The 20700-nt window shown below is 34.1% G+C and overlaps 1 protein-coding gene across 1 annotated transcript in view; it reads left to right on the top strand.

The window, feature by feature from the left end:
- LOC149794898 (RRP12-like protein) overlaps positions 1-20700 on the top strand; it is a 141065-nt gene that overhangs the window by 49023 nt on the left and 71342 nt on the right. The window contains exons 11-16 of the mRNA XM_089964536.1: positions 65-176; positions 2419-2598; positions 7653-7688; positions 11226-11368; positions 13426-13547; positions 18293-18408. Of these exons, the coding sequence (XP_089820662.1) occupies positions 65-176; positions 2419-2598; positions 7653-7688; positions 11226-11368; positions 13426-13547; positions 18293-18408 (709 nt within the window). The remainder of the gene's footprint in view (positions 1-64; positions 177-2418; positions 2599-7652; positions 7689-11225; positions 11369-13425; positions 13548-18292; positions 18409-20700) is intronic.

The following is a 20700-nucleotide window of genomic DNA, read 5'->3' as shown; positions in this document are numbered from 1 at the left end:
TCATGCATTGCATTATAAAGAGTGAGTACTGTAAATTTAGATCATGTATGTTATTTTTGTTTAGACTTGATGAAAAGTTGGCAGTGAGTCATCTTCCAAGAATGATATCATCTGCCATGACTTGTCTTCTATCAGAAAGAACAGAAGTTTCTGAAAAGGGTGCCAAGACAATCAAGGTATGGCATTATGTACAAGCATATATTTTCTAATCCTGTGGTTTATAAATTCCAGGAGCATAAAAGTACATTTTCAGTTGATGGGATGGTGACCCCACTTATCTGTCACATAAATATATAAAAAATTCTTACTGTTCTCTGACCAATACTGTTGTTTGCTGAGAGTGAATTTCAGCCAGTCCTGATGGTCCAGCACATAGATGATTCTCTCTCTCTCTCTCTTTCTTTCTTTCTATATATATATATATATATATATATATATATATATATATATATATATATATATATATATATATATATATATATATATTATATATATATATATATACACACACACACATACAAATAATAGTATCATACAGGTTAGATAATTTTTAACTTGTACTTTACGGAGATTTGAACCCAAGTCCGTGGGTAAACGGCACTCATCGCCTTGCCTGCACACACGAGCCCATATTTCTATAGTACTAGGTCATAATGCAAGTGTGTCTGCTATACACAAGCACATATAACACCGATTGAGTAACATCATTTTTTGGTGATGTGTGCTTAGTCGTGAGGGAATATGAGCTCGTGTGTGTAGGCAAGGCAATGGGAGCCGTTTACCCATGGACCTGGGTTTGACTCTCCATAGAGTTATTTGTATTAAAATATCAATTCTGCATATAGGAATCCAGGGATAGCACATTCCGTTCTGTCTGGTATATATATATATATATATATATATCTATCTATTTCTGATGGTCACGGAATTAACATTTGTCTACCAGCTTTCAAGAAAATTTATGTCTTTATCCAGCCCAGATTTTAAATTATTTTTATATTTGGATAAGTTTGTCCAGCCCATGTTATCAAGCAGCAAGACATTACAGTCACTTTTTTAACAGTGTAAGTGGTAATGGAATCATTGTCATGAACAGTTTATGTTTTTGGTTAAAGTGTTCATTTGCATGTATTACACAAACTCCTTGATAGATCCTTATCAAATTTGGCACAAATCATTTTGACAATTCTGCAACAAATGTTTTTGCCCCTTTTTAACCTTATGCTCAAGGTCATACAGAAAGTTTGCAATAAGGTTATGTTAATTTTTTTTCATTTCTTTTTATATTCTAATCCCCTTGATGGATTTTGTTAATACATTAGATCAACCATTTTGAAGCTAAGACACTTGCTTTGCCCTTATGATCTTGGGGTCACGGTCACGTGTTGTACACCAATGTTTGATTTATTAGCTCAATATGCAGACCCCGGCCTTCTTGTCATAAGAGAGAAAGATTTCTGAATAAGTCATGTGCTGATTTGTTGACACAGTGATTTTTGTTCTTGGGATTGCTTAAATTCCATGTCTTATGAAAACCATAGGCATAACTTTCATATGCTTATATCTTAGAACTCATAAATTCCACAGGGTCCTACATTTTAATATTGCATGATCATCTTTATGAAAGAATGTTAATAATCAGTTACCCCCTCTCAATTGTATTCCTCCGTAAAACTTTGTTTATCAAACTAAATTTAGGACATAGGTATATCTTGGCATTGTCTGAGGCAAGTTGAACATTTTTCCATCCATGATATAATATTCTGGGTCCATGGCTTTGACAGAGAATTTTGTCATGTAGTTAATTTGTGAACATCTTAACTTGGGATATGTAAGAAAATGTTTTGTTCACCTGTATGGTATGTTGGAGTTTCTCATAAATATCAGAGTTCATTTCAACACACATCAGTTAAAACATGACAGTTTCTAATATATGTCAGAGTTCATTTCAGTACATGTACACAGCAGTTAAAAAATTAGTCTTGTCTTATACGTCTGGAAATTCAATTTGGCAGGTGAGCATATTTGATGGAAATTTTGTTTCTTACATAACTTTGAGACTATTGTCAACATTCTATGTACATGCAAGTTAAATACACCATCACCGTTGTTCTGGCCTGGGTGATTGGGGGTATTGAACCTGTGACCCTTAGATTGAGACTGATGCTGTACTAATGGAGTTTCCTGACTCATAGGTAACTTTGTAAAGTGTATGTAAAATCTGAATTAATTGGTACAAGTTAACAGCCGATGTTTTAACTTTACTTTTCACCATGAATAAAGGTCTGTCTTAACTGTGATGGAATTACCACCTCAGGAAGATGGGTATTGCCTTTGTCAGCATTAGCTGGAAAGTTTCAGAAGTGTTCAGAAATTGCTACCTTTCTTAAATTTTAAGTTTTTCTCCATCATCTCCAGGCTTTGCTTCAGCAGTGTCTGGCACCAGCAGCAGATCATATGACCAAGCTGGTGTTGTCTGCACCTGAAGGATCTAGTACACCAGTTCACAAGATCATTAGAGCTGCAGAAAGTGGACTCAGTTACCAGTTCCATGCCTCCTGGGGACTTGTCCTGCAAATATTTTCCACCCTTTATGAGGTAATTTCTGAAGTCACTCCTTGTCATCATCCAATTTTTAGACTCATACATGTTTTGTATTTTACTCAAAACAGTGGGTTTATTTTTAGAAAATATGTCTAATTTGAGGCATTTTAATTAGATCCTCTGTTAGTTTGTTATAACCAAAACAAAAGCGAGTGATTAAAGAGGTAGTATGAAGTAATTATGGTTACGGAAGGTAATTTGATCGAGGCTAAATGGACTCCACATAAGCAAATGGTTGAGGAGGTAGCTTGTTACACCACAAGTATAAAGTAATTATGGTTAGAGGAGGTAATTTAATAGAAGCTAAATGGACTCTACATAAGTAAATGGTTGAGGAGGTAGCTTGTTACACCATTAGTATGAAGTAATTATGGTTAGGGAAGGTAATTTAATAGAAGCTAAATGGACTCTACATAAGTAAATGGTTGAGGAGGTAGCTTGTTACACCATTAGTATGAAGTAATTATGGTTACGGGAGTTAATTTGATCGAGGCTAAATGGACTTCACATAAGCAAATGGTTGAGGAGGTAGCTTGTTACACCACAAGTATAAAGTAATTATGGTTAGAGGAGGTAATTTAATAGAAGCTAAATGGACTCTACATAAGTAAATGGTTGAGGAGGTAGCTTGTTACACCATTAGTATGAAGTAATTATGGTTAGGGGAGGTAATTTAGTAGAAGCTAAATGGACTCAACATAAGCAAGTGGTTGAGGAGGTAGGTTGTTACACCATAAGTATGAGGTAATTATGGTTAGGGAGGTAATTTAATAGAAGCTATATGGGCTCAGCATGGTCCCCAAATTTGGCAAAGGGACTTCTCTTCACTCTAGGAATAAGGCAAAATGATGGAAATGCAGAGTAGTAGTGGAGAGGTCATCATCCTGAATAATTCCAAAAACTTTTATCAGACAGATGTTTACATATGATAGAGGTAGGCATATTTTAATATACATATGAATGATATAGAGAGTTGTTTTACTATAGATACAAAAGAGGTAGTTGTTTATTTTACTATACATATGAAAGAGGTAGACATACATATGAAAGAGGTAGACAGTTGTTTTACTGTAGATATGAAAGAGGTAGACAGTTGTTTTGCTATACATACGAAAGAGGTAGACTGATATTTTACTATACATGTCAAAGAGGTAGTTGTTTTACTATACATGTGAAAGGGGTAGACAGTTGTTTTACTATAGATATGAAAGAGGTAGACAGTTGTTTTACTATAGATATGAAAGAAGTGTGAAAGAGGTAGACAGTTGTTTTACTATACATATGAAAGAGGTAGACAGTTGTTTTACTATGCATGTAAAAGAGGTAGACAGTTTTACTGTACATGTGAAAGAGGTAGACAGTTGTTTTACCATACATATGAAAGAGTCAGTTGTTTTACTATACATGTGAAAGAGGTAGACAGTTGTTTTACTATACATGTAAAAGAGGTAGACAGTTTTACTATACATGTGAAAGAGTTAGACACTTGTTTTACTGTACGTAAGAAAGAGGTAGGCAGTTGTTTTACTATACATAAGAAAGAGGTAGACAGTTGTTTTACTATAGATATGAAAGAGGTAGACAGTTGTTTTGCTATACATGTGAAAGGGGTAGACAGTTGTTTTGTTATACATGTGAAAGGGGTAGACAGTTGTTTTGCTATACATTCAAAATAAGTAGACATTTATTGTACTTTACATGCGAAAGAGGTAGATGTGTTTTACTATACTTTATCAAAGAGGTGATATGAAAACGAAAGACATACTTATTAAACAAAATTGATTCTTAGTTTTAGTTTAATTCAGTAAAATTTGTCATTTACAAAATATAAATCACACACACACAGACACACACACCCATAAACCTCCAAAATAGGTTAATATTGAAAATGAGTGACCTTTTAAGGTAGTGTTCTCTTTTGTTACTTTTAGACAGTGGAATATGAAATAAACTTGATACCATTGACATGCAGTCAGCCAAAAAAGATGTAAACATGCATGGAATTTCTCTCAAAACTTTATGTGTGAAATTAGGTGGAAATCTCATAGATTGAAACATTATGTTTCATTGGTTTTACATTGCACATTGAACATATAAACATCATGTTTCAGTGGTTTTACATTGCACTTTGAACATATAAACATTATGTTTCAGTGGTTTTACAATGCATTTTGAACATATAAACATCATATTTAAATGGTTTTAAATTCCTCTTTCAACAAATATCATAATTAGATGGTTTTACATTGCTTTCTCAAAATAAAACCATGTTTAAAACTTTCAGCATATAAACATCATGTTAAAATGGTTTTGCATTACTCTTTGAACATGGTGGTTTTACTTAGAATACAAAAACTTTCAATAACTAAAGAGGGAAGGGGAGGACACTGACATGAGACAAGGCAAAGTCAGTTTTATTTTTTCTGCATATTTGGATAAAATTATTGTCACTGAGGTGACTGTTTCAGCATATTTGGATAAAATTATTGTCACTGAGGTGACTGTTTCAGCATATTTGGATAAAATTATTGTCACTGAGGTGACTGTTTCAGCACAAGCTCGTCATAACATGGACAATGTCTCAGACTGGACTCCTTTTTTATCCACCTTAAATATTTTAACATTTACTGAAAAGTGTATAATATTTATAAAAAGGGTGTCATTGTTAATATTTCATATAAACCTAATTAAGTTTATTCTTTAGTAATCTAAGGATTTTGCAAAGTTAAGTATTCATCAGTTCATTTGTCTTCCATATTGGAAACTTAATGGCAGTTTTTTTTTTTTAATTCATTGCATTCTTAATTGTCTTAGGCATTTCATTCCTTATGTTAGGACCAGGCATTTCATTCTTCATGTTAGGATCAGGCATTTCATTCCTTATGTTAGGATCAGGCATTTCATTCCTTATGTTAGGACCAGGCATTTCATTCTTCATGTTAGGATCAGGCATTTCATTCCTTATGTTAGGACCAGGCATTTCATTCTTCATGTTAGGATCAGGCATTTCATTCTTCATGCTTGGATCAGGCATTTCATTCATTTTGTTTGGATCAGGCATTTCATTCCTTATGTTAGGAGCAGGCATTTCATTGCTTATGTTTGGAAAAGGCATTTCATTGCTTGTGTTAGGATGAGGCATTTCAGTGCTTATGTTAGGATCAGGCATTTCAATCCTTATGTTAAAACCAGGCATTTCATTGCTTATGTTTGGATCAGGCATTTCATTGCTTATGTTAGGATCAGTTATTTCATTCCTTATGTTAGGATCAGGCATTTCATTGCTTATGTTTGGATCAGGCATTTCATTCCTTATGATTGGATCAGGCATTTCATTGCTTATGCTAGGATCTGACATTTCATTCCTTATATTCGGATCAGGCATTTCATTCTTCATGCTTGGATCAGGCATTTCATTCCTTATGTTAGGATCAGGCATTTCGTTGCTTATGTTTGGATCAGATATTTCATTCCTTATGTTTGGATCAGGCATTTCATTGCTTATGTTAGGACCAGGCATTTCATTCTTCATGCTTGGATCAGGCATTTCATTCCTTATGTTAGGATCAGGCATTTCGTTGCTTATGTTTGGATCAGATATTTCATTCCTTATGTTTGGATCAGGCATTTCATTGCTTATGTTAGGACCAGGCATTTCATTCCTTATGTTAGGATCAGGCATTTCATTCTTCATGGTAGGATCAGGCATTTCATTGCTTATGTTAGGATCAGGCATTTCATTCTTCATGGTAGGATCAAGCATTTCATTCCTTATGTTTGGATCAGGCATGTCTTTCCTTATGTTAGGATCAGGCATTTCATTCTTTATGTTAGGATCAGGCATTTCATTCTTCATGCTTTAATCAGGCATTTCATTCTTCATGCTTTAATCAGGCATTTCATTGCTTATGTTAGGACCAGGCATTTCATTCTTCATGCTTGGATCAGGCATTTCATTCCTTATGTTAGGATCAGGCATTTCGTTGCTTATGTTTGGATCAGATATTTCATTCCTTATGTTTGGATCAGGCATTTCATTGCTTATGTTAGGACCAGGCATTTCATTCCTTATGTTAGGATCAGGCATTTCATTCTTCATGGTAGGATCAGGCATTTCATTGCTTATGTTAGGATCAGGCATTTCATTCTTCATGGTAGGATCAAGCATTTCATTCCTTATGTTTGGATCAGGCATGTCATTCCTTATGTTAGGATCAGGCATTTCATTCTTTATGTTAGGATCAGGCATTTCATTCTTCATGCTTTAATCAGGCATTTCATTCTTCATGCTTTAATCAGGCATTTCATTGCTTATGTTAGGACCAGGCATTTCATTCTTCATGCTTGGATCAGGCATTTCATTGCTGATGCTTGGATCAGGCATTTCATTCTTCATGGTTGGATCAAGCATTTCATTCCTTATGTTAGGATCAGGCATTTCATTCTTCATGCTTTAATCAGGCATTTCATTGCTTATGTTAGGACCAGGCATTTCATTCTTCATGCTTGGACCAGGCATTTCATTGCTTATGTAAGGACCAGACATTTCATTGCTTATGTTAAGATCAGGCATTTCATTGCTTATGTTAGGACCAGGCATTTCATTGCTTATGTTAGGATCAGGCATTTCATTGCTTATGTTAGGACCAGGCATTTCATTGCTTATATTAGGACCAGGCATTTCATTGCTTATGTTAGGATCAGGCATTTAATTGCTTATGTTAGGACCAGGCATTTCATTCCTTATGTTAGGATCAGGCATTTTATTCCTTGTGTTAGGATCAAACATTTCATTCCTTACTTTAGGATCATCCCTGCATGAACCAAAGGGAAGCTAAAATTATTTTCATTACTTATGTTAGGATCAACTCCACAGGAACCAAAGGAAAGCAGACATATTTGTTTTTATTCCTTTTTTTAGTTTTAAAATAAAAATATGTTTACATGAATTTTTTTTTCATTTTAAGAAGTTCACCGTTATGGCATCTATATATAATTTTCTCATCAGTTGCACCTGTCTGCTCTTAATTTGTCTTGCTTCCATTTAGGTTCTTGGAAGGCAGTGTCCGTTGTTATTTACTAAGGTGAGTGACTTTTATCTCTTTGTCAAACTTGGGGTAAGGAATAACTGTAACTGTTTGATTCTTTATTTTACATTAAATATGCAAAGTAAAATCTCCCAAGATGAAATGAAAATTTGTTTTTATTTGGTGTTTTGGTTGACTGCAAATTTCTCCTCTAAATACATTCCCCACTCACATTATTGGTAGGCATGAATCTATGCTATCTCTCAAATCCAGCAATGAAAAATGAAGACACATTTTGTCTATCCGATCTTTATGACATCTAGACCAATGGGTGAAAGTCTTACCTTTTACCTCCCCTGATCATCCAGAGGTGGCTAAGGTTGTTTACTCTGTTTTGTTTTTGGCTGGATTCTGTACCTGTCAAAAATCAAGAAATATCAATGGAATTTGCATTGATCTATCAACTAAGTCACTATAGTATTGAGTATAAATTTATTTATTACATGTTGCAATCATTGTTTTACTAAATTTGTTGATAACAGTGTGAATCATTTCACATTTATCAACTTCCTTTTATTTTTTCTGATCTTGTTCTCTAACATGGTAGTGTTGGTGCCTATTGTTGGTTGTTTTCACTTATTTAACCAACAAGTATTGACTATCTGGATATGTGAACACTTTCGGGTTATTTTCCAAATTTTGTGTTGTTATTGTCTTTTCAAAAAGTGATAGATGATGGCATGACTTAAATGCAAGAGATTTGAAGCTGTGGAAAACATACATGAAATGTGCCTAGTTTATACCAAGTTCTCTTGAAATGTAGCATGGTGCATGATGGTAAGAAGGAATCTTGTCCGTAGAACTGAGAAAGGACCTTAAAAGCAAAATGACATAGCAAGTGCAGAACAACGGAACGCAATGTACTGAGTCTGCACCCTAAAATGTCCTCACTGGTCTTTTTAATGGGGTCATGATGATGGTTCCCCACACTTCATTGAAAGTGATGCAAACAGTGCAGGCAGTGACATTTACATACGGTCAGCTTGAGATGGAAAAACAAAGGTTTACAGAGTTGCCAGCATATATGGTGTCACAGATGAGGTGAATAGTGCAACAGGTGACACAGTTTTTGGCCTCATTGAATGTATACCCTGTTATCACACACAGTTCACCAGTAAAGGCTTAGAGCTGATGAGAAATACAAATCTCCCATTAGGTCTCAGTGGCATTGGGCAATATAAAGCCATCCACTGCATTGTCATTCTGTTCTGGCCAGCCTCTCGCCTCTGTCTGCGTGGGTTCGAGTCTTGGGCTTGGCCAATGTGGATATGTGAGAAAGCTTGCCGGTAGCTTCTCGTGGGTCGGTGGTTCATTCCAGGGTTTTCCCGGGTTCTTCCTCCACCATTAATACTGGCCTCTATGTATAGCCTATATTGTGCTGAAAATGGCGTTAAACCCTATAACAACAACAACAACAACTGGCCAGCCTCATCATTTGTGACTCCTGTATGACAAACTCTGCAAAAACATCTAGTAAGTTTATTTTTGGTTAATGGTAAAAACTACCTTTTGTCCATTTTGAAACTGGGTTTCTAGTCAATCATTCATCAGTGTTTTGTTGTCCAGGGTATGAAATTTTTTACCAACCTCAACCTAGTTTGCCTCCTTCAAGTATGCATGACAGAGAATATTGAACTCAAAGAGTCAGTTTCCAAAATGGGAGTGAATTCTGTGAGAGAGTTTCTATAGCTTGGTTGGCTCAGTGCTGCAGCAGATTTAATCTTTCTCAACTGCATTTTCATTGCATATGATCCTGCTGGTCCAGTGGCATCTCTTTTCTGGTTGGCTTGATAAACAAGTCATGATCTCTAATGATCTCTTTTCTGGTTGGCTTGATAAACAAGTCATGATCTCTAATGATCTCTTCTGGTTGGCTTGATAAACAAGTCATGATCTCTAATGATCTCTTTTCTGTTTGGCTTGATAAACAAGTCATGATCTCTGATGATCTCTTTTCACTTCAAATGATGGTTTACATGAGGAATTCCTCTTGAAAATCCCCAACTGTGACTTAGGAACTGCATGGGCACCAGTTCATACAGTTTGGGAACTCACTTGTTGTCCAGCTTCACTTTGGTCAGTGGAAAATGGGGCCCTGAAGATTTGCCTCTTCTCGTCAGCCTTCTGGAAACAGGTCATAGTAAACACATTTCATTTCTGGAAGGATCATTTATATGGAAAGTTAGTCCTCATTATGTTAGACAACTTGGTGGTGGTGGAGTATCCCCTCGAACATTGGAGGGGGGGGATAAAATTACCAGATCTGTGCAGTCTGGTTTATGACTTTCACTGCTGGTGTACACAGATATAATGGTCCAAATCAGACATATCCATGAACTCAGTGTTCTTGAGTTTTCATTGTTGAGACATGTCAGACCATTCGCACAGAATGGTCCATCCAACAGCCGATCTTTCTTCATATTTGTGTACTTTGGAGACATCCGATAATAGATCTGTTTTCAACAAGATGGAATCACAAACTGCCTGCCTTCTGCTCTCCAATCCCAGACTCAAAAGCCTGGACTGTGGATACACAATCTCTTCACAGTCTCTTTCAGTCTCTTGGGAATGGATTTTGGTTGTGGTAGTTTCTAGCACCGAAAATAATTTAGAAAATGAGGGGTCACAAATCCAAATCAGTTTATATAACCATCTAAGAAGGGACAAGTCTTGAGTGATGGATATAGTGATAGACATTTCCAGGAAAATTCCAGACACCCTACCTGCTCAAACAGTCATGGTTGCTGGTGTTTCAACTCCAGATAGGCTACTTCTTCACACCTGACTCATGTCTTGTGAAGAAAAAAGCTAAAGCCTTCAGTGATGGAGAATGTCTTGTGAACTAGAAGGCCCTCCACTTTGAAGGTATTCAGTGGAAATTGATGGGGTTTTCAAGGACTTGGGCAACATAAACAGCTTCATCCTGTTGGGTACCTTAATCTCACAGATTTGCTAATTTCTTTCTCAGGCTTTATTTTAGGAGATAAAAGCTGTAGTTCCTATGAAGGCCACTGATTGAATGAGCTTGGACACATTCAGGCATCATTGTTGAGTCATATTGGTCATAATATCGATTTATCAGACAAATTGGCTCGTTTTGACAATAATACTCGAAAATCTCTCACCTGTTTCCAGAATGGAATCAATCATGGGTATCAACATGGTTCAGTTCAAATAAGCTCAGTTCTTTAGCCAGAATCTTAACAAATGATTCTGTCTGCTGATATTTTTATGAGAAACAACATCTTTCATCTTTTCATGTTTACTTTTTTCATTTAGTAATTTTCTCAAGAGAAACTTAATTTACAAAAAAAATTGCTGAAAGGAGGAAAGGAGGGAAAAATTTGGCCCTGAAAGTTGTCACATTTAGAGTAATTTTGGTTTATATTGGATTTGGGCTTGATAGGTTTTATTGTATATGTGATAGTCCTTGATATCACTAGCATTCCAAAGATAACAGTTGTTTGATTCCTGTTGACAGTCCTTGAAATCAATATCATTCCAAAGATATTTTTTTGAAATTCTTATTGACAGTCCTTGAAATCAATAGCAGACCTAAGAGACAGCATGAAATTTCCCTACAAGGCTGAACTGGACCATGCAGTTGGTGTTGCCGTGAAAAAGATGGGACCCAGACATGTTTTAGAGGCATTGCCTCTTCAGATAACTGGAGAGGGGTATGTAGATAATCTTAGGTAGAATATTATTTTCCAGCTGTCTGTATGTAGATGCTTGACAAATATGGGTGCTGTATTATTTTCCAGGTTGTATAATTTTACAGGTTGTATTATTTTCCAGATTGTATTATTTTACAGGCTTATCTTTACAGTTTTCATAATCTTACCTTTCAGTTATATTTATGCATTACAGTTTTCATAATCTTACCTACCAGTTATACTTATGTATTACAGTTTTCATAATCTTACCTACCAGTTATACTTATGTATTACAGTTTTCATAATCTTACCTACCAGTTATACTTACGTATTAGTTTTCATAATCTTACCTACCAGTTATACTTATGTACTACAGTTTTCATAATCTTACCTACCAGTTATATTTATGCATTACAGTTTTCATAATCTTACCTACCAGTTATACTTATGTATTAGTTTTCATAATCTTACCTACCAGTTATATTTATGCATTACAGTTTTCATAATCTTACCTACCAGTTATACTTATGTATTAGTTTTCATAATCTTACCTACCAGTTATACTTATGTATTACAGTTTTCATAATCTTACCTACCAGTTATACTTATGTATTAGTTTTCATAATCTTACCTACCAGTTATACTTATGTATTACAGTTTTCATAATCTTACCTACCAGTTATATTTATGTATTACAGTTTTCATAATCTTACCTACCAGTTATATTTATGTATTACAGTTTTCATAATCTTACCTACCAGTTATACTTATGTACTACAGTTTTCATAATCTTACCTACCAGTTATATTTATGTATTAGTTTTCATAATCTTACCTACCAGTTATACTTATGTATTAGTTTTCATAATCTTACCTACCAGTTATACTTATGTATTACAGTTTTCATAATCTTACCTACCAGTTATACTTATGTATTAGTTTTCATAATCTTACCTTTCAGTTATATTTATGTTATTACAGTTTTCATAATCTTACCTACCAGTTATACTTATGTATTACAGTTTTGACACAAATTTTGTTTGTTGCACACATTGTGTGTACTTGAAGATTCATTTTTATGGTTAAAATCGCTATTTTTGTTGTTTCTTTGCACAGGATGTAAATTGTTATGTCAGTCTAGCTTGTGGGTTTCTGACATTTGTATGTTTTATTTATGACAGGTTTCTTTGAACTGAGTATGTTAAATTGCAAAACTACCTCAGAATAATCAATTAATTGATTGATTCTTTGGTGATCAGTTGGTTAAATCTCATTTTCAGTTGGTTAAATCTTTGGTCATTAATTGATGAAAGGATTGATTCTTTGGTGTTTAAAAGATTGGTTGATTGATTTTTTGGTGTTTAATTATTTGGCTAATTGATTCTTTGGTGTTAAATTGTTTGACTCTGGTCTTTAATTGATTAATTGATTGATTCTTTGCAGTTTAATTAATTGGTTGATTTATTTATTGGTGTTTGTTTAATTGTTCGAATCTTTGGTCATTAATTGATTGATTATTTTGGTGTTTAATTGCACATCAGCACATGAAAGGTTCTGTATTGTGTTAAGGTGGTTGGAGTAAAATATTGTGCCATGAATATGCTAACCTCAGCAGGTCTTGACTGGAATCAAACTTGCATCCTTCTAGTTACAAATCCAGCTTGGTAACCACTGAGTCACCACAGGCTCATTTCAGATTAGTTGAAATTTGGTAAAATTGCCCTCTTCCCATTTTGAAACTTAGATTTTCTGACACATATGCCAGTGTGAAGCTTTAAATGCTTCACTTTACAGAGCAAAAATGTGAAGAAAATCTAATTGACACAACTTTGACCTAAAAAGAAATGTGATACACATATTTTTATACTCCAAAAAAAGTGGGTTCTCACTGTCATAAACTCTTCTTATCATGTTGAACAAGGTACTATCATCATTTGGTACACACAGAATTGTACTCCCGAGATCCTCATTAATATTTTAAAAAATCTTTTTTGTAACAAACATCTAGATTACTCATTTTATTTAGAAATTCATCTTGGAGTCAGATTTCTTATAATCTTATATCTCCTTTTCCTTTAGTGATGACTTGGACTTTCCAAGGAGCTGGCTTTTGCCTGTTTTACATGATAATGTTATGGAGACAGAACTGGACTTTTTCATTTCTTACTTTCTCCCCTTGGCAGCCAGGTTGAGACAAATTAGTAAGTATATAACTTCAGTATAGTGACATGTAGCAAATTTTCCTTACTGGTGAAGTATTATATCTGATGGATTATAAGAAAATATAAGAATTCTTTGTTTCGGACTGTATGGTCCAAACACTGACATAAAAAATTAAAACTATTTTAAACATAAAAACATAGGTGTCTTATAAATACACACATTTACAAGTTCAGAATGTGTGTTATTCTTAAGAAGAATATTATGTAAGGCTTTTAATGATTAATTTGATCTTTCTCATTAATTTTTCAAATCTAAATACATGGTAGTTTACAGATTTTATAGGCACTGTTCCAAGTAGGAAGGATTAATAGTAAAAGAAGACTGTTAATAGCTAATTTTCTATTCATATATCCTATACCTTTGTACATAGAGGTGTGTAATACATTGTGCAGCAATCTGGTTTTGATAATCGAGGAACAAGTTGTAAATTTACGTAAAGCATGTTTGTTCCAGTATGCAGACTCTGTAAAGTCTAATATCTTCATTATCGGACTTTTTGGATTTTAAAATATGATCCAGAAATAAGTACAACTGTTGAAATATGCAACAGCATGGTTGTTGAGAAATACAGAAAGAGGAGGTGGTAATTGTACATATTTTTTATTTGTTTTTTTTTAAGAAATAACATTTCTGTTTTAATAAATAAATAAATAATGAATAAATAAATAAATATTGAATAAAAAAATAAATATTGAAGTTGCTGTGGGTTTTGTAATAAATTGTTTCTGCCAGATTATGTAATGGATTTTGTGACTGGGTGGGACATGATGCCCCAGTGCTGGACATACTATAAACTGCCAGATTATGTAATGGTTTTGTGACTGGGTGGGACACAATGCCCAAGTGCTGGACATCACTATAAACTGCCAGATTATGTAATGGTTTTGTGACTGGGTGGGACACGATGCCCCAGTGCTAGACATGTAATGGTTTTGTGACTGGGTGGGACACGATGCCCCAGTGCTAGTCATCACTATAAACTGCCAGATTATGTAATGGTTTTGTGACTGGGTGGGACACGATACATCAGTGCTAGACATCACTATAAACTGCCAGATTATGTAATGGTTTTGTGACTGGGTGGGACACGATGCCCCAGTGCTAGACATAACTATAAACTGCCAGATTATGTAATGGTTTTGTGACTGGGTCGGACACGATGCCCCAGTGATAGACATAACTATAAACTGCCAGATTATGTAATGGTTTTGTGACTGGGTGGGACACGATGTCCCAGTGCTAGACATAACTATAAACTGCCAGATTATGTAATGGTTTTTTGACTGGGTGGGACACAATGCCCCAGTGCTAGACATAACTATAAATTGCCAGATTATGTAATGGTTTTGTGACTGGGTGGAATACGATGCCCCAGTGATAGACATAACTATAAAATGCCAGATTATGTAATGGTTTTTGTGATTGGGTGGGACACGATGCCCCAGTGCTAGACATCACTATAAACTGCCACACTGCAGGCATCCTAACAATAAGACTGAAAAATGTTACATTAAAAATCCAAATCACACACACACACAAATCTTTGTTAATGATAAAAACAATTATTGACTTTTGTGAACTTTACATGTTTTAAACATTGTGATTAATAACTACTAGAGCAGCAAAGGTTCTGTTCAACACAGGTCTGTGTTGTTTTTCAGTTACAGCTGCAATGAAATGGCAGTTTCACATGAAAAAATTAGATTAGCATAGCAAATCTTTCTCATCACCATTGGAATTACAACATATGTTGGTGTACATGAGAGAATGAAATGAATTGTTGCAACCTGGAAGTGGAACAGGAAAATCATAGCTTCTTACAGCTACCATTATTATCTATTTCAATGAAGGATGAGGCACATTCATTATAGTGAAGAAATGTATCAAATTAACTACTGGCCAGTAGAGTGAACATATCCAAGTACATTTTTCTGCCAGCACTTTTGGAATTCCTGCTAAATATACAGACCTGCAAACCCTTATGATTTGACTGCAAGTCTTACACAAATGACCTATGAAATACAGACTTATAGAATATAAAAATTACAGAGGTATATTGTTGAGGCAAAATACAGGTGCTGGTTTGTATGTGTTTGGTTCTGGTACAGATTCCAGATTGGATTCAATGGAGTTGGTCAGGGAACCAGACTAATTTTACCTCATTTGCTTTTAACTGCAAAACTGCTGCATGATCAAGCTGTTACTTATAGAATTTTCTAAAGAGGGACTGAATAGTACCAAAGAATAAAAATGAAAAAAGGCAGAACAAACAAAGGGCAACAGTTAATGTTTATTGGATATTCTGTGTTGATTTGAGTATGTCTCATGGCGGGAGAGATGATTGCTGCTGCCATGTGAAAGTGAAAACAGAAAGAAAAGGATTAAGTCAAGTTAAGAGATAGAAAGAAGCCATTGAGTTCCATTTTTGCAGAAATGTAGTTTGTGAAACTGTATTGGAGGTAATTAGGGTGTAAGTGTGCTTACAAACATTTTAGTTAATGTATAACATTGCTGCCTCAGTCTTGAATCGCATGTCTGAATTTTTTTAATGCATTTTTTTTCCAACTTTACAATAGCAATACATGATATTTTGTATACTTTGCCAAAAATGGGTCAAACTTAAGGAAATAAATAGACTGAGAAGGTCCTGTTAGGACTGGCAGGTCTGAATATAAAATGTGTCAGCACATGGTGTCAGCAATATATGATCATAATTCTGATACTGAGATAACATCAACACTACAACCAGGAAAGTATGAAATCAATAAATCATCAAGGCATTTAATTTCCTGTTGGATTCAAGAACTATTTATCAATAAAAATAAATTCTTATGGGAATTATTGGTCATTATTTCATTATGGGGATTATTGGTCAATATTTCATTATGGGGATTATTGTTCAATATTTCATTATGGGGATTATTAGTCAGTATTTCATTATGAGGATTATTGGTTAATATTTCATTATGGGGATTATTAGTCAGTATTTCATTATGAGGATTATTGGTTAATATTTCATTATGGGGATTATTGGTTAATATTTCATTATGGGGATTATTGGTTAATATTTCATTATGGAGATTATTGGTTAATATTTCATTATGGGGATTATTAGTCAATATTTCATTATGGGGATTATTGGTTAATATTTCATTATGGGGATTATTAGTCAATATTTCATTTTTTCAAATAGACTATAGACCCTGATTTTAAAAGCGTGTAATTATATATTGATGTATGAGATACAAAAAGGCTTATGAGTAATAAAAGAGCATATACATAAAATGAAAAGGCTCCAAATGAAAAAGGGTGTAAAATAAGTGTAAATAGAAGGAAATATTTCTCATTTAAGTAAGCAAATAATAAAGGCAGGATGCTAATGATAGTTTGGGTGTATCAATACCAGACACATGCGACTGGCAGCAGAACAAAAAAATCAATATCTTCCTTGAGATGGGGAGGCAGCTAAAACCAAAAAATTGCTAAAGTGAAAAGTATGAATGGGTTTTAGTATGTTAATGAATTGGGGTAAAAAGTAATCATATTAACAAAGGAGATGGTAAATTCTAGGATCAAGTCTCCCTCTCTCTGCAAGCAAACCACATCAGCAACTTATTTTCAGTCTGGATTATTACCTGCAGATGAGAAAAAAACCTGCAACAGATGCATATGACTAATATTTGGTTAACTTACCTGTACTTTATTGAAACATTGATTTTACTTTAATCTAAATAAAGCCATGACATGTCTCTTGATGGAGCTGTCATCAAAGTTTGGAAAGTCACATTTCTGCAGCATGTTGGCACATACTAAAAGTCAATTCTGGACTGGACACTATTAATATTACAGTTACAGAAAATGCTGATCTGGAAGAAGGCTGTACTTGAAAAAATAATACTGTCAGTCCCAAAACAAAAATGGGACTTTTCATTTTTGAAAATTATGTACTTTTCGGTGACTAAAGTTAGCACAATAAAATTTGTAGTTACCCACAAAAGGGAGAATTTTCTGAGCACTATGACAATTGTCAATTTTATGAAAATTGGTACCCATGGCATTGGTCTACATGTGTTGGTTTGAATCCTATCCAGACAGCCCATGTTGGCTGCCATGATGTATTTCTTTTTTTAATCGTACCCTTACAGCCCAAGTTGACTGCCATGATGTTTCATTTTTAAAAAAATCCTACCCAGACATCCTTGGAGGAAAGTGAAACTTACGGGTTAAAAGTAGAGGGTATAAAAATGACATAATACAGCATTCACCTTATTACTTTAAAAAAATGCCATTTACTTGATTATTTTAACAGCATTTTTTTTACCTGATTACTTTTATCATTACATCATTTACATGATTACTTTTCTTTACTTGATTACTTTTATCATTTCAGCATTTACATGGTTACTGTTATCATTACAGCATTTACCTGATTACTTTTATCATTACAGCATTTACATGATTACCTTTCTTTACCTGATTACTTTTATCATTACAGCATTTACATGATTACTTTTCTTTACCTGATTATTTTTATCATTACAGCATTTACATGATTACTTTTCTTTACCTGATTATTTTTATCGTTACAGCATTTACATGATTACTTTTCTTTACCAGATTACTGTTATCATTATAGCATAAATGTCATTACATTTATCATTACAGCATTTACATGATTATTGTTATCATTACAGCATTTACCTGATTACTGTTATCATTACAGCTGTCCAGTATTCACAGGGGGAGAATATTGTTGCAGCTAAAACATATGAAACTCTACAGCTACAGATATGGTCCTTGTTACCAGGTTTCTGTACCAGACCAATGGATTTAGCCAAGGTTTGCATGATTTTATCTACATGGTATCTTAGTAATCTATTTACTATCTGGTCCTTGTTACCAGGTTTCTGTACCAGATCAATGGATTTAGCCAAGGTTTGCATGATTTTATCTACATGGTATATTAGTAACCTGTTTACTATCTGGTCCTTGTTACCAGGTTTCTGTACCAGGCCAATGGATTTAGCCAAGCTTTGCATGATTTTATCTACATGGTATCTTAGTAATCTATTTACTATCTGGTCCTTGTTACCAGGTTTCTGTACCAGACCAATGGATTTAGCCAAGGTTTGCATGATTTTATCTACATGGTATATTAGTAATCTATTTACTATCTGGTCCTTGTTACCAGGTTTCTGTACCAGACCAATGGATTTAGCCAAGGTTTGCATGATTTTATCTACATGGTATATTAGTAATCTATTTACTATCTGGTCCTTGTTACCAGGTTTCTGTACCAGACCAATGGATTTAGCCAAGGTTTGCATGATTTTATCTACATGGTATCGTAGTAATCTATTTACTTCGAGTTTATTATTCTTTTTAAAAAAATATAACTATTTGATGAATACTAAAAATGTGTGAATTGTCTCAAGAGATGAATATATTTTGCTGGTAACAAGCTTAAATTGCCAACCTAAAATCTCTTGTTTCTTGATTGGCTGGTCATTTTTGTCATTTGCATGACTGATTTCATTTCCTTAACAGCTGGCTTGTTAACATGCCAATAAATTGCAGTTACTGGTTCACGTTATATGGTGCATGATGAGTAAATAATAGAAAACTGTTTGTACTTGTCTGACAAATGTTATTTTTGGTTATCGGTAGTGTAATGATAACTGGAAGTATGAAGTAGTAGGCAGTAACATTAATATTTGTTCGTTGGGTCTTTAGATTTATTTTTATTAGTGATGTCTAAATGCACAAAGTTTGGTACCCCATGAAAACACCAAATGGACAGTATATTATGAAATCATTTGTTTGACCTTTCATTTACCTGTTTTATATTCTCAGTATTAATGAGGTGTAAATGTCATGTGACATTCCAGTCTAAGGCATCTACTCGGGTCATACCAATAAAACTTTGCATGTGTTTTTGGGGATTACGAAATAATAATAATAATAATCATCATCATAATAATGTGGACTTGGTTCAGTGCCTAATCTTTAGATTCTCTAAGTACTTTACAATATTAGATAACACAAAAATATATAAAATGACAAGATTACAAAAACAAACATGATGAAATTAAAAAACATACATGCTGACAATAATTAAGGATGTAATCATTATTAAGTCTTCAAGTCTGTTCTTGTAATTGAAATGGTTGAGTTTCATGGCTTCATTTTAACAGTGGGAATATGGGATATGATAGTTTCCCGCTGATTATGAATGTGAGACTTGTGTGATAGCTAGGATATGTTAGTTTATCTAAACTCAAGTTCCATCTGATTTTGAATGCCAGATTTGTGTGCCAACTTGGATATGTTGATTCATTTAAACTCAGGTTCCATCTGATTTTGAATATGAGACTTGTGTGCCAGCTTGAATATGTCAGATTATCTAAACTCAAGTTCCATCTGATTTGGAATGTAAGGCTTCTGTGCCAGCTTGGATATGTTATTTATATAGACTAAAATTACAGGTGATTTAGAATTAGGGCTTTTGTGACAGCTTGGATACGTTAATTTATATAGACTAAAATTCCAGGTGATTTAGAATGTAAGGCTTTTGTGCCAGCTTGGATATGTTAATTTATATAGACTAAAATTCCAGGTGATTTAGAGTGTAAGGCTTTTGTGCCAGCTTGGATATGTTAATTTATATAGACTAAAATTCCAGGTGATTTAGAATGTAAGGCTTTTGTGCCAGCTTGGATATGTTAATTTATATAGACTAAAATTCCGGGTGATTTAGAATGTAAGGCTTTTGTGCCAGCTTGGATATGTTAATTTATATAGACTAAAATTCCAGGTGATTTGGAATGTGAGGCTTTTGTGCCAGCTTGGATATGTTAATTTATATAGACTAAAATTCCAGGTGATTTAGAATGTAAGGCTTTTGTGCCAGCTTGGATATGTTAATTTATATAGACTAAAATTCCAGGTGATTTAGAATGTAAGGCTTTTGTGCCAGCTTGGATATGTTAATTTATATAGACTAAAATTCCAGGTGATTTAGAATGTAAGGCTTTTGTGCCAGCTTGGATATGTTAATTTATATAGACTAAAATTCCAGGTGATTTGGAATGTAAGGCTTTTGTGCCAGCTTGGATATGTTATTTATATAGA

The sequence above is a fragment of the Sinohyriopsis cumingii genome, chromosome 7 (assembly GCF_028554795.1).
Source record: "Sinohyriopsis cumingii isolate HCF-2022 chromosome 7, ASM2855479v2, whole genome shotgun sequence".
NCBI classification, from domain to species: Eukaryota; Metazoa; Mollusca; class Bivalvia; order Unionida; family Unionidae; genus Sinohyriopsis; species Sinohyriopsis cumingii.
The sequence above is the reverse complement of the archived record's forward strand: the minus strand, read 5'-3'. Positions and strand labels throughout refer to the sequence as shown.